This window comes from Plasmodium brasilianum, chromosome 8 (assembly GCF_023973825.1).
Source record: "Plasmodium brasilianum strain Bolivian I chromosome 8, whole genome shotgun sequence".
Classification (NCBI taxonomy): Eukaryota; Apicomplexa; class Aconoidasida; order Haemosporida; family Plasmodiidae; genus Plasmodium; species Plasmodium brasilianum.
Window position 1 is genome coordinate 30,888 of NC_090121.1, and position 14,548 is coordinate 45,435.

At 18.4% G+C, this 14,548-nt stretch overlaps 4 protein-coding genes across 4 annotated transcripts; all 4 read right to left on the reverse strand.

Annotated features, from left to right (window-relative positions):
• Positions 1–1,525: 1,525 nt before the first annotated feature.
• On the reverse strand, positions 1,526–2,536 carry MKS88_002205 (fam-l protein; the record flags this gene model as incomplete). Its single annotated transcript, XM_067215197.1, has 2 exons — positions 1,526–2,323; positions 2,450–2,536. The coding sequence occupies 2 exons, from the start codon at positions 2,534–2,536 to the stop codon at positions 1,526–1,528; spliced, it is 885 nt and encodes a 294-aa protein (XP_067073647.1).
• A 2,645-nt stretch (positions 2,537–5,181) lies between these two features.
• Positions 5,182–6,131, reverse strand: MKS88_002206 (PIR protein; the record flags this gene model as incomplete). The annotated part of the gene is made up of 3 exons (XM_067215198.1): positions 5,182–5,352; positions 5,487–5,966; positions 6,126–6,131. The coding sequence occupies 3 exons, from the start codon at positions 6,129–6,131 to the stop codon at positions 5,182–5,184; spliced, it is 657 nt and encodes a 218-aa protein (XP_067073648.1).
• A 3,782-nt stretch (positions 6,132–9,913) lies between these two features.
• MKS88_002207 (uncharacterized protein) lies at positions 9,914–10,858 on the reverse strand (the record flags this gene model as incomplete). Its single annotated transcript, XM_067215200.1, has 2 exons — positions 9,914–10,648; positions 10,778–10,858. 2 exons carry the CDS (start codon positions 10,856–10,858, stop codon positions 9,914–9,916), a joined length of 816 nt encoding a protein of 271 aa, XP_067073649.1.
• Positions 10,859–12,853: 1,995 nt separating this feature from the next.
• On the reverse strand, positions 12,854–13,755 carry MKS88_002208 (uncharacterized protein; the record flags this gene model as incomplete). Its single annotated transcript, XM_067215201.1, has 2 exons — positions 12,854–13,537; positions 13,669–13,755. 2 exons carry the CDS (start codon positions 13,753–13,755, stop codon positions 12,854–12,856), a joined length of 771 nt encoding a protein of 256 aa, XP_067073650.1.
• Between the last annotated feature and the right edge of the window lie 793 nt (positions 13,756–14,548).

Here is a 14,548-nt window from a genome sequence, read left to right on the forward strand (position 1 = left end):
TGATTCTGAATATACTTTTAGTCTTCTTTGTTTCTTAGTTATATATATATTTGTCTGAAATACGTTATAAAATGAAATTATGATGTACAAATAATTTATTGTTCATAATATATTCAGTTTTCTGCATTGTATATAACTATACAGTGTATTAAGAATATGTATATATATATATCAGTCTTGCAATATATTTATTATTCAAATGAATATTCAATATTTTTTGAGTTAATATATTGTTGTAAATACATCATTTATATTAATATATTGTTCTTTTAACGAAAAATGTTAAATGTTTATACATATAATGTATTTCACATTTTTATCTTGAATATTTTTTTCTAAGATATGGTAAAAATATTTTTACAATTACAATATAAAATTTGTTTGTATTTATTCAGTAATACATAATCCTTTTATATTTATACTGTAAAAATGTTACCCTTCTTTGTCTATAACCTTAGACTTTAAACATTATTATATCCATATAATAATATATATCTTAAATAAAATAACCTGTTAATAAAATTATATAATTTATATGGGTCTTTTACATTATCATGATTTCCAGATATATATGTTTCTTCATATGCCCTTATTATTCTTATTAATCCATATAATAATTCCCCCTCTAAATATATACATACGTTAGCATGCATATAATAAGTTATTTAAAAAGAATATTGCATCCTATTTATATTATACATATAATTTACACTTGATCCCCCAAAAAAGAATTATTTGTTCAAACATTTTTTTTATTTATATATATTATTTATTTAATAACCTTTTCATTTATTTTACTCTTTACATAGTTTCGATAGCATTATATATTATACTAAACAAAATTCTTATTTAATAAATCATACATATTAATATGATAATTTATTTTATTCACTTTTATATGTAACATCTATTTGCATTAAAATATTAATCTTTTTTATTATATAAGTTTCGATATATAAAAACATAACTTTTGTAGTTAATTTTAATGAACACTATATATATGTAAGGGAAATAGAGTATAAACAGTTCATTTCATTAAATGCAAAAAACAGAATTATATATTTAAAAAAAAAAAATAATAGTTTTTTTAATTTTATCAAAAATTAATAACATTAGACCAATAAAAAAGAAAAAATACAAAACTATTTCATATTGTTTAAATATAAATTAACACTTAAATTCTGTAAAAGTATATGATTTGTCCTATTATATATAAAAGTTAACGTGCATATATGTATGTTTCTTCAAATTTATTTTAATACAAAAATGTATCTGTTAACAATAATATATTATTATGATAAATTCATACATTAAAATAAGAAATGAAAAAATATCAAATATTCAAATTCACAAAAAAATAATAAAAATATATTTTTTAATGTTGTGTATCAAAAATGCTATATTTAATTAGATGAATTTTTTAAATGTAAGCAATTATATTTATGTTATATAAATAAGGATATTACACTTATTATTTAATATTTATAACTTCTTTACCGAAAGAACTATATCCTCACTATATATTTTATCTTTTCCTGAATTTAACTTTTTCGTATTTTTTAACCTTTTTATGATAATAAAAAATCCCTAATATAAATGTGACACCTAATATAAATAAAGGCACAAAATATATTAAAAGATTAAGTAAGCGTCCTAATATGCAAGCGCTATTGATTGTGTCACCAGTGCACAAAACACATGTACGGGTAGACCCCCAAATTTTACTCTCACTCCAGAAATCTTTTAACTTCTTTAATATGTCTAGAATGGGCGAAATAATACCATTACTGGCCCACGATTCTAAAAGTTCCTTTGTTAAACCAAGCTTAAACAGTAAGTTCTCTTTACCTGAATATCCCAGTGAAAATTCTGCTATGACTACTGCAATAAAAAACAGGAACAACAATACAGGTAAAGAAAATTTGAATACTAACTTTTTTCCTATTATTTTTTTATATGTCTTATCATTAATCGTCCTGTTGTTTTTAAGGAAATCTACATAATCTAATTCTTTGAATATTTTCTTTTCCATATGAGAATACTTTTTTGTTTCAAATATACAAGATTTATTTTTCAAATCTTCCTTATGGCCTTTGCTATTCCTTAATGAACTTTCATATGGCTGTTCCTTTTTCGTTGAGGTCCCTTTTTTATTATAACATATATCATTTTTTTCGTTATTTCCATTATTAGTTATATTTTGTTTTAATCCTACAATACGTGAATCCTTGTCTTGTTTACATTTTGTTAATAATCGATAAGTCCTCATATGAACATTTCTTCCATATTTGTACATCTCATCCAAACGTTTGTTAAATGTACACTGAAAAAAGGTAATTATATATCATTTAAAAGAATAAATAATTTCATGTAAAATTGTTGTATTTAAAAAAGAACATAAACAAATATGTACGAATAACGCAAATTTTCCTTAACAAAATTATCATACCACATAATTGTAAAAATAACATATCCTACATAAAAATACAAACGTAAAAATTTTAATAAAAAGTTTAATATTTAATTTTTGCTCCATTTTATAAATCTTGAATGTTGTAATGTATTCAACATAAAAACAATTAACAGTAATATAATATCCTCTTACATATATGATATACTATAATTATTTATATAATTTGTTTTTTTTCTTAGAATGTTTTTATTAAAAACAAAATAAATTAAATATAAATGTTATGTTTTTTACAACAGAGTATATGAAAAGAAACCTTAAACATATACTATGAAATATTTATATAAATGTTCTTTATAAAAAATTAACGCATTAGAAAAATGTAATTTGTATACATTGATGCATATTAAAAATATATAAAATAATTATTTAAATATTAACGTATTTTTATAATTTTTTATTTAATCCTTTTAAAAATAAAATATTAATGTAATATATTATTTTTTTATATTTCAAATTATAGACTTTATATAGAATATGGAATGTACAGAATATAGAGAATATATTGTTTTATATATGGAAATAATAATAATAAATTTTAACAATGAATCTTTATTAATAATTTTTATTTTTTAATAATAAAATGGAAAAATATTTTATTGTTATAAAACATTAATAATAATAATAATATAACAAATATAATGGTAATTAGGAAAAAAATATTTTGTACACCACTCTATGATATATTAATTATAACATTCTCAATTATTTACAGGATGTAATATATTTAAAATGTAGAATATAGATTGTACTATCAAATAAACAGAACAATATATTTTTTTAAGGTAAATGAATTATATTTTTTTTATTTTGGTATAATAATCTGCGAAAATTATAATTTTCAATTAAGCTTTATTCCTGTTATCAGTAATTGCAATATTTTAAAATACATTGATTAATTTTTTTCCATTTTTTTTTAATTAATATATATTTTTAAAAGAACTGTTAATATAAGGAAGGAAAGTGGATAAAAGGAATAAACAAACATATGTTTTATTATAACAATGTTCTCTACAGGTGTTACTTAAAGTGGATTTTACCTTCCATATAGAAGTATTAAATATAATTTCATATAAATATATAGTATGATATTATAATTTTTCGTGCAAATATTGAATATATTATATTAAGTATATCTTTAAAATCTTAGCTTTATAAAAATATTTTTATTAATACCACGTTTTATAAATTCTGATACATTACCTAGTTGTCCATAATATGTATTATATATGAAATTCTTTTTTTTTAAGCTTGAATGTTTTACATGGTGATTATGAATTTTTAAAAATATTAATTTTTTATATCAATTAAAAATCATGATACCATTTATTTTTTATTTCAATAAAATATATTAAAAGTTATTAAACTTTTTCAACTTAAAGAATTATTCATCAATACAGAAATTTATATTTTCTTTTAATAATTTGTGGTAATTTTGGATAACAATATAATTCATAAAATAATTCATTTCCTATATATGTATATTCTCTTTATATATAAATAATGCATAAAATATGAACTAATACCTCATATATAATTAATAAAGGTATATTAAAACAAATGAAAGACATTATAATTTTTCATTATATGCGGATATATATTTGCTGTCTATTTTCTTTTTCTTATTTCATATTTTTCATTTTCTGATATATTTATGTAAATCGAATAAATATATATATAAAAATATTTCATATGTACATGTAGGAAATAAATGAAAATATATTCGATACAAATGAATTAGTAAGAATAATAACTCACTTTATATTCAAATAAAAATATACAGTTATACGTTTAAAAAATATTAAGATAATTAAAGCATAATAATACTGCTATGCTGTATGTATAATATATAAGATGAAAAATAATAGTATAATTATTGTTACATTAATGTATTTATAAATATACATTAGTTTTATTCATTATTATAGCTATTATATACAGAATAAATATATGAATAATATAAAGAAATGTAAGTGAGAAATATGATAATATGAATTATTATATTTATTTCTGTATTTATAAAAAATAAAATATATGTTATTTATATATCTTCTTAACAAAATATAAATTCTATATATTATATAAATAATTAACTAATTTAAATTCGAAAGTATATTATTCGAAGCTTGGAATATAAAACATGTTTAATCATGTTTTATTTTTAATATTTGGAATTATTTTAGGAACGTAATTATAATTTTTGCTTTAAGATTAATTAACATATCCTATTTATTTTATTTGGATATTCAAGAAAATAATATTGGACTCATAAAAATCATAACATATAAAACTCCTGATTATATAAAAAATAGGATTTCCCATATGTTATAATGAGAATAATTGTCACATAAACTTTTTAGTTAAATATTATGCAGAATTATATAATTAATAGATTTATAGTTCACAATAATTCGCTTAGGAAATATATATTTTATTAAAAAAAATACGATATATTCATCATAAATTTTTATTTTAATATATAATAAAATAGAAATTGTTGTACTAGATTATGTTCAAAATAGTATTAACATTAATATCTTATATTAATACGTATAAAATATTATTTTCACGATATTTGTATATTCTAATTATATGTCTACTATTTTATTTTTTATAATTTTTACTGCATATATAAATATTTATGAAATAACCTTTTCATTCCTTATATCAATATGAAAATAAATCTCTTATTGTGTATTATATGTATATTGCTAATTTCCTGCAGAATTATAACCTATCCTAATTCTTCCGTCTTCTGTGGGTGAAATCACATTTTCAGAAGATCTTTCTAATAATTCACATGATTCCTCTAGAACGATGTTCTTCGTTATTCTTTTATTTTTATTTAGACAATTGTGAATCCATAGTCCAATGGGACTAAACTATTATATAAAATAAAAAAGAATGAAATATGTTATATATATATATATATATATAAATAATATTATTTTATTCAAAATTATGTACATTTTTTGTCCTAAATTTTGATAATTTTTAACGATAATTCTTATAATACTTTATACAAAAAATAAAATGTAATCAGAAAAGTTCCCAGAAGCGTAAAACCCACAGATAAAGCAGTCTTCAGCTCAGGTGAAACAGAACATTTATAGATTGTTGTATTTCTTTTGCACGAATATCTGTCCTCTATATCTTTTTCTAATTGTATCCAAAGTTCTTCAATGTATTTTTCCCATAATTTTATATTACCTTCGCATTTGGATCCACTAAATATATAATCAATTTTTTCTTTATTTAACCATTCATTCAAAAAATCACAGTACTCAGTATTACTAACACTATAACTTGTGCCTATCATTGTTCTTATTACTTCTATATTTTTATAATTGTGATCAAGCTTACAACCAATCTTATATAAATTTTCATTATCATTCTTTAAAGGATTTAATAATGTAAATGATTTTGATAAAACTTCAAGTTCAACATCATCTTTAAAGTAACTCAAAATTTGATCCTTCTTACTTGCTTCTAAATTCTGAAAAGCAAAAGTAAAAAAGCAAAATGAAATAAAAGCACGAGAATACAAGTATATTAAAAATATTAAGATATTAATACTAAATAATCTATACATTATAATATTCAAATTAGTTCAGAAAAATTATTAGGTAAATTAAATGTATAAATTCATACTTACAACCATCTTTAAAAAATTCTGCTAAATGTGAATACATTAACAATCAGAAATTCTAATATTTCCACATATAGTTGTTCATACATTATGTAAAAAATCTGTCAATATTGACATTTTTTACTTTGACGTCTAAGAAATTAAAATATAAATTTTTTATTAATTATCAACAATGAAATGGACATAACATTTTTAATAATACTTCTTTTAAGTAGTGAAGGAATGAATAACAAATTTTATTATAAAAATATAAGGAAAAATGATATTTATATATTTTTTTGTATTAACTACTTATTCTATATATGTTAAAGAATGAATAGATATTTATAAAAAATTTTAATACAATACTTCTTACAATGAAATTGTATTTTATCTAATAAACTTATTTCATATTTACTTTTTAAATACCATTTATTTATAATAATAAAAATAAAAACGATGTTTTTTTTTATTTAATAATAGTTCATATACAATGAATAACACATAATTATAGTAAATATAAGTGCTTTAATTTACCATTTATTATGACATAATTAAGAAGAATGTATAGAAATCGTAAATATATTATATAAATGTACTTATAATAAGAAAAATATAATATAATAACTGAATAAATCGATAATTTTGTTCACTTATCATCATGTATAATTTAAAAAGTTTATTCGTCCAAATTCTTCTATCTCACTAGTATATGCATATTTTAATTGTAAAAGCGATTGCCTGATCAATTTATTATTTAAATCTTTTAATTATTTTATGCATATGTATAAATTATATTCATGAATATAGAGATTAATATATTATATATGACTTTCTAAAAAAAAATTTCATAAAAATAATTAAAAAAAATTATTTCGGATTAATTATATAATTTTAAAATGATAATAACTTTAATGTTGTAAAAAACAGAAGAGCCAATAAAACATATTTTATTACATAATATCCAGAAAGAAGTATAAATTTCTTTAACATTATTATTAATCCTATTATCAATTTTTATAGTGATTCCAACATAAAATATATTAAGTTAAATATACTGATATTATATGCATTAATGAAAATTTGTAAATATTGAAATTTTAAATTTCGAATTTAAAATTATAAAAAATTGTGAATATTTTAAAATTTCGTGTTATATTTTTCTATATAAAGATATAGGATAAAATATTATGCGTGACAAGGTATAATTCTTGGTCTCTTCCAAATACATAATATTTTTAATATTACCAAATATGGCTAATAAATATATAAAGCGTTATTTTTATAAGTCTTTTTTATGTTCATAATATCTTCTAATTTTGCCTTCCATGTATACTATTTTTTTATTAAAAATTGAATTTAACCTTTATATAATATTCTCATATATAAAGTATATTATATATACTAACATAACATTACTTATACTTTTAGTTAATTGTAAAACTTCAAAGAATACAAAAAAGGTAAAAAGCATTAAAATTATATTGACTCTCTATTTTAGTAATGAATAAGACAATTCCTAAAATATAATTTCATCAAATTGTATTTTAAAGCATTTTTTACTAAAATTCTCCAATTATTTTATTTATGTTCTTTTTTTTAACCAAAAATAAAAAAATTTTTTGATTGTAATTGATTCATTATCAAAAATAAAACATAGGATTTCTAAAATAAAATTAAAAAAAATATATATATATAATCTAAATATCCCTATTTTTTAAAATTCGTACATTTTAAATTAAACTTACGCATATATAAAAAATAAATATATTTATTTTCATTTATATATTTAGACGATGCAAACATTTTTACTAGTTTTTACTTTCTCCGTTATTTATATGATAAGTTTTTTTAAATAAATTAATAAGGATGTTAATATAAGAATAATACAAAATTTATTTACTAAATCAATTATTTATGTATATAACAATGTTCTATTAAAATATAATGACTAAAAAATTCTGTGTAATCATCATTAAATATAAATATATATTAATTTTTGAAGAATTAAATATTTTGGTGTATATTTTTCAATATATGTAATAATTAAAAAGAATAAAATTTAATTTACTCTTACTTTATTATTAAGAGTATTAAAGTAGACCATTTAAAATTTTTTTGCTAATAATGTAGTAAAAAATTATTTAATGTTTAAAGCAAAATAAAATGTATAATTTAATATAACATAATATTTTCTCTATAAATAAATTAGTATCTCTTTAAAAATATTTTTTATTAAATACATTTTTCAGATTAATATATACATTTTTAGACTATCAACTTACAGTTCATATAATTAGTGCGCTGTTTTATATTTATTTATTGTGTTCTTATATTATTAAATATGGAATTTAATTATATTCAGAATAGCATTATATCATAATTTGAACGTTAATGTTATATATTTTGTAATTCCATTTCCATTCATCATATAATTTTTATATATAAATTTAAGAATAGTATAATTATATATATTTTTTCCTTATTCATAAATATTTTTCTATTAATTTAGAACATTTATTCATCTTAATTTTTAATATCGTTCGTTCGAAGGAATTTCTACATATATCTGTTATAATTTATATACTTTCATTATTTATATTTGTCTTTTTTCACTCTATTTTTAATACAAATAGAAATAATAATATATTAAAATTACAAAGAATATGTAAAAAGTAATATTTTAAGATTTTAATATTAATAAGTTTAAGTAACCTAAAATATCTTATAATATCATATACCCCTAATAGTTTATATAATATAAAGTTATTTCATTATATCTAATGTAATCGTTAGTGGTATACGAAAATAATAGCACAGATCTTATCAAGAAATGCTATATAAAGGTTACATTATTTAGTCTAAAATTAATGATATTTAGAAAGTATCCAACAAATTAACTATTAATATTTTCTTAATTATAGTTTAATAATTTAATCTTTTAACTGTATAATAAATTAATATATAGATTATTTAAATATAAATTTTATATACGTTATATATTCAAATAATTTATTAAACATTGAGTAAGCACCACAATTAAGTACACAAATAATGTAAAATATGGTTTATAAACTTTATATTAATGATTTAGAATACTCAAATTTATAAGCAGTTATAAATTATCCATAATTAAAAAGTACATTGTTTTATTATATATTTATAATTTCACACTTAGACTATGTACAAAATTAAGTTGTTAAACAGACATTTAGAATTATTACTTAAAAAATATTTTGCATATAACATATTTAATAGAATAAATAATAAGATTTTTTTTTTTGATTAAAAAAAAATATACATATGTACTACTCCAACAAAAATTATTCATATTCATAAAATGAATACAAAAAAGCGTCATATTTTTTGTTAACATGACTATAATAATACATTTACTTATATAACATAAGAAAATTATCATTTTAGACGTGATATAAAAGAAAAAAAAAAAGTTTAGTCAAATTGAAAATGCCATACCCCATTAAAATTACATAAATTATTCTATTATACATTAATTTTAACGGAAATATATATATATTATTCATGTATTCTATTCTAACAAGAAAATGTATATGTGGAGAAAACATATTTAAGTAAGCTGAAGTCATTGCATAAAATATAAATTAAAAATTATTCAATCAGTAAAATATTAAAATTAACAAAAGAACTAATAACATAATTTTTTACTATTTCCCGAAAAAACAGCGGTATATTTAGGATTATTTATGTAAAATAAATAGTTAGTTTTATGGTTGGTATGTATACCACAAAAAGTAGTATTATACTTTAAATTCATCTCTACGTAAAAACACATATTACTTCTTATTTATTCTTTTTCTGAACTTCATATTTTCATATTTTATAACTTTTTTATAGTAATAAATAATCCATACTATAAAAATGACAACAAATATAAGGAAGGGTACACAATAAAAGAAAATAATTGACGCACATATCTTCTTTGAATTGCTCCATCCATCTATCATGAACAAGGTACTCAAAATACCATTTACCGATTGCACACCATTATCTGTAGTTAAGTATAACAATCCTAACGAACCCAATAGACCACCACCTACTAATTTCTCTAATAAAAGATCTAAAATTGGTATCGTCAATACCAAAAAAAATAATAAAAGTAAAATAATTCGTATTCTGCGTTTTTTACGTGCTACATTTTTATATACCTTGTCGTCGATTGCCTTGATGTTTTTAAGGTAATCTATATAATCAAGTTCTTTAAATAATGTTTTTTCAAAATTGATATGTTTTTTTGTTTTAGCTATACCAGATTTATTTTTCTCAACATTTTTTTGGTATTCTTCAATATATAATGTACTACCACATGAGGGTTTGTGCTTTCCATTTTTTCCTTTTTTACTATTAGATACACCTTTTTTCTTTTTCACTTCATTATGTGGCATTTCTTCTTTAATATTTGCAATATATAAATCCTTATCCTGTTTATATTTTTCTAATAATCTATAATTTTTTGTATTTAATTTTTTAAGAAGTTTGCATTTCTCATCCAAATTTTTACATAAAAAGACCTAAAAAAAAGAAAAATATAAATATTCTTATTTAAATGGAAAAGTATTCTGATTTTAAAAAAAAGCATTAATAAATATAAACAATTAAAATATAAATGATACAAATAACTTTGAATAATTCTACTACACCATGTCATTATAAACGTGACATATCCATGTTAAAAGTACAAACGTTGAAACTTTAATAAATAACATAATTTTTTGCTCCATCATATAGTATTCTAATATTTTAATATATATATAGAAAGAATTATATTTATAATAACGTATTATACATTTAACGATAAATCGCACTACATATATTTTTTCAATTTTTTTTATTATTTTTTCAAAGAAAGGTAATAATATATATATATACCTAAAATGCATTTAACAGTGCAAATAAAAAAAAAAATTCCTTTAAAAAAATATTATAAATATTTAATATTTACCTTATAAACAAAAAATAACTTTAAATAAAATGCTATAATTTCAATTATTCCATATATAATCAAAATGTATAAGTTAGTTATTTAATATAATCAAGTTATTACCAGTTTTTTTGATAGAAAATTTCCAAAGTAAAAAACAAAATATGATATATAAATATGTCGAAATATTCATTTAATTTACTGAAAAAAGCGTATAGAATATAGATATATTGCAATATTTTGCATATTAAGATAGTATTTTCTAATTTTAATGATGTTTTTTAATTATTATTTCTAATTTTTAAGATATTACACTTTGAAAAAAAGTGTTATCTATTATATAAAATATTAATTATTATAACTATACAATAAATGTAAGAATTAATAAAGTAATCAAATTGTACAACTATCTGTTTTTGTAAAATATAGTACACTATTTATTTATCACATAAAAAGGTACATTATTTTATGGTTTATAATATATATAGTAAGTTCAATTTATAACCTCCTATTCCTTCTATGAAAAACAATAAATATTTAAAAAGTAAATGAAGAATTATTTTTTGATTTTATACCATATTTTTAAAAAATTTTATTATTAATTAAATTTTATTTGTATCATTATTTCTAAATGTAAATTTTTTAATTAATCTCATTAATGTTTTGATTTTTTACATATATATATATGTATATATATACATGAACCAGTATTATTATATTAGAAAAATAAAAATAAAGGACACATTGAAATTAATATATGAATGTTTTATGCAATTACCATAATTTAAAAACATTCAAAATAATATAAATTTACCTATGATACTAGTAAACAGGTTTTATATGTAAATTAGAAATAAGAAAATGTAACAATATAATTTACCAAAATATATTTAGTAGATTTTGCATTGAAAATTTAGAGATAATGTAGTAGTTTTTGTTTGATCATTTACTAATACATTTTTTCAGTAAACTAAATTTAAAGGTACATATTAAGCAATGAATACAAATAAATAAGAATTCCTTTTCTAATAATACTTTTAGCAACAAAAATAAATTACGCAATTATTTCTTCTACCTGTGTGATGTAAACTATATAATTAAAATTATAAAATCATTATATCCACGAAAAACTACTGTAAAAATCCTATACAAAATTTTATTATATTTTTTTTTTAAAAGTATATTATAATTCCAGCGAATAAATTAAGAAATTTATAATAGTGAAAAAAAAATGAAATCTAAAATACTATTTTAAAGTACAAAAAAAAAAAAAATAATACAATAAATATAATCACTTCCTTTTATTATTAATAAAACAAGGCATGTTAATTGTTAATTTACAAAATATTAATTCTTTTTCTTAATAACCTAAAAAAATAGTAATTTTATACTAGAAGATGATAAAAAAATGTAAAGAAAAATTAATTATACTTAAAATCAAAATTAATAAATGAATTTAATAAAATTATATTAATTGTTGTATTATATATAAATTTGAACGTACAAATATATATTTTGCATGGAAATTTTCACATAAGCAGAAATATATATATTAAGCTATAATAATTAATTCATATATAAAATATATAAAATTAAAAATTGAAAAACTTTCAAACGTTTAAATTCAAAAAAAAAATAAAAACATATTTTTTTTAAATTTACATTTAAATATGACTATATATATGTATGTTCATATATAAAATTTAAGTATTTTTTTTTATATTTAATATATCATTAATGATATTAGGGGGAGTACGTAAGACAAAGAACTTCTTTACAGAAATAATCATATTCTTTACCATTCATTGAAAATTTCCAAAAACTTAATTTTTTTATGTTTTATAACGTTTTTATAATAATAAAAAATTCCTAGTATAAGTATAATACCCATTATTATGATAGGTAAGCAATATATTAGAACACCAACTGCTTTATATGTCTCTGTAATATTACTTCCATCACATATAGAAAACGCTAAATTATCCGATCCTCTTGTAAGAGATGGACTCTGCGAATTAGATGGTGTTTCACTTACTAATTGACATAATAAATTCAATAAATTACCTAACGTTTCAAATTTCCCTAATGATAAGTCCAATATAGGTAATGTTAATACCAATAAGAACAATAATAGAAGTAAGACAATTCGTAATCCGTATTTTTTACGCTTTAATTGTTTGTAATCAATATCATTAATTAAAATCATTTTTTTAAAAAAAGCTTTATCATTAAGTCCATTCATTATTTTTTTTTCATAATGATTATATGACTTATGTAACATGGTACATTTATTTTTCATAAGTGTCTTAATTAATTTTTCCTTATATAATAAGATTCTATATAATTTTTCGTTCTTTTCTTTTAAAGTTCCTACATTTGGACAAATATCCTTTTCACAGTTTCCTAATAACCTATGAATTCGTGTATCTAACTTTCTACCAAAATCAAATTTCTCCTCAAAAAATTTGTTAAACGTGCTCTAAGGAAAAAAAAATATATAAATTTTTCTTAAATAAATGTATAAATATTCCGATTATAAATAAAATAATTAATACAAATAAACATTAAAAATGCGAATAATACAAATGCTTCCAAAAAGTTTTAGTATACCAAGTTATTATAAAAATGACATATCGAATTTAAAAGGATAAACATAGAAATTTTTATAAAAAAGATAAACATTATACTTCGCTCCATATTATAGATCTCTAATATTGTAATAAATTCAACAAAGAAAATATTATCATTAATTTATACAATTCCAGCAATATAAAAATACCTCTTTTATTGTTATATTTATTCTTAAAAAATTAACAATTATAGCATATTTTACTATCTAATCAAAAAAAAAAACAAAAAACAAAAAAAACCTAAAAAAGTATGCTATCAAATTTTATAATTAACATTACTATAAAAGATTAACTTGAAGTAAAATTACACAATTTCAGTTAATTCATTTGTATTAATAATAAATAATTTAATTATTTATTAGAGTAATTTAACAAACTTTTTTTTATATGAAGGTTTTGAATTTATTTACAATATACAACGTATAAAATATAGATCTATGTTAATGTTCCAGGTATTTCTAGAATAATTACTACTTTTAAGTTTTCATACTAATTATTCTAATTTTATAAATGTTATATATAGGAAAACGTAGTTATTATTGATAAAAAATATTAGTATTTACAATAATGATGAAAAAGTATTAATATATTCTAATTATATATATTTTCTGAAAATTTCCCTGTTTTACTAAATATAATACATGCTTTTTTTTTATGGTTTATAATATATTTAAAAAAGCAAATTTATTATACAATACATAATTTATGAAAATATCTACTTTTAAAAATATAATAATAGATTATTTTTTTTTTTTTGTATAATAACCATTGAAATTTATTGTTTTTCGTTAAGTGTAGCTTATATGCGTATTTGTAAATAACATGTTTTTATGCTAACAACCTAATTTTTTTTTTTTAAT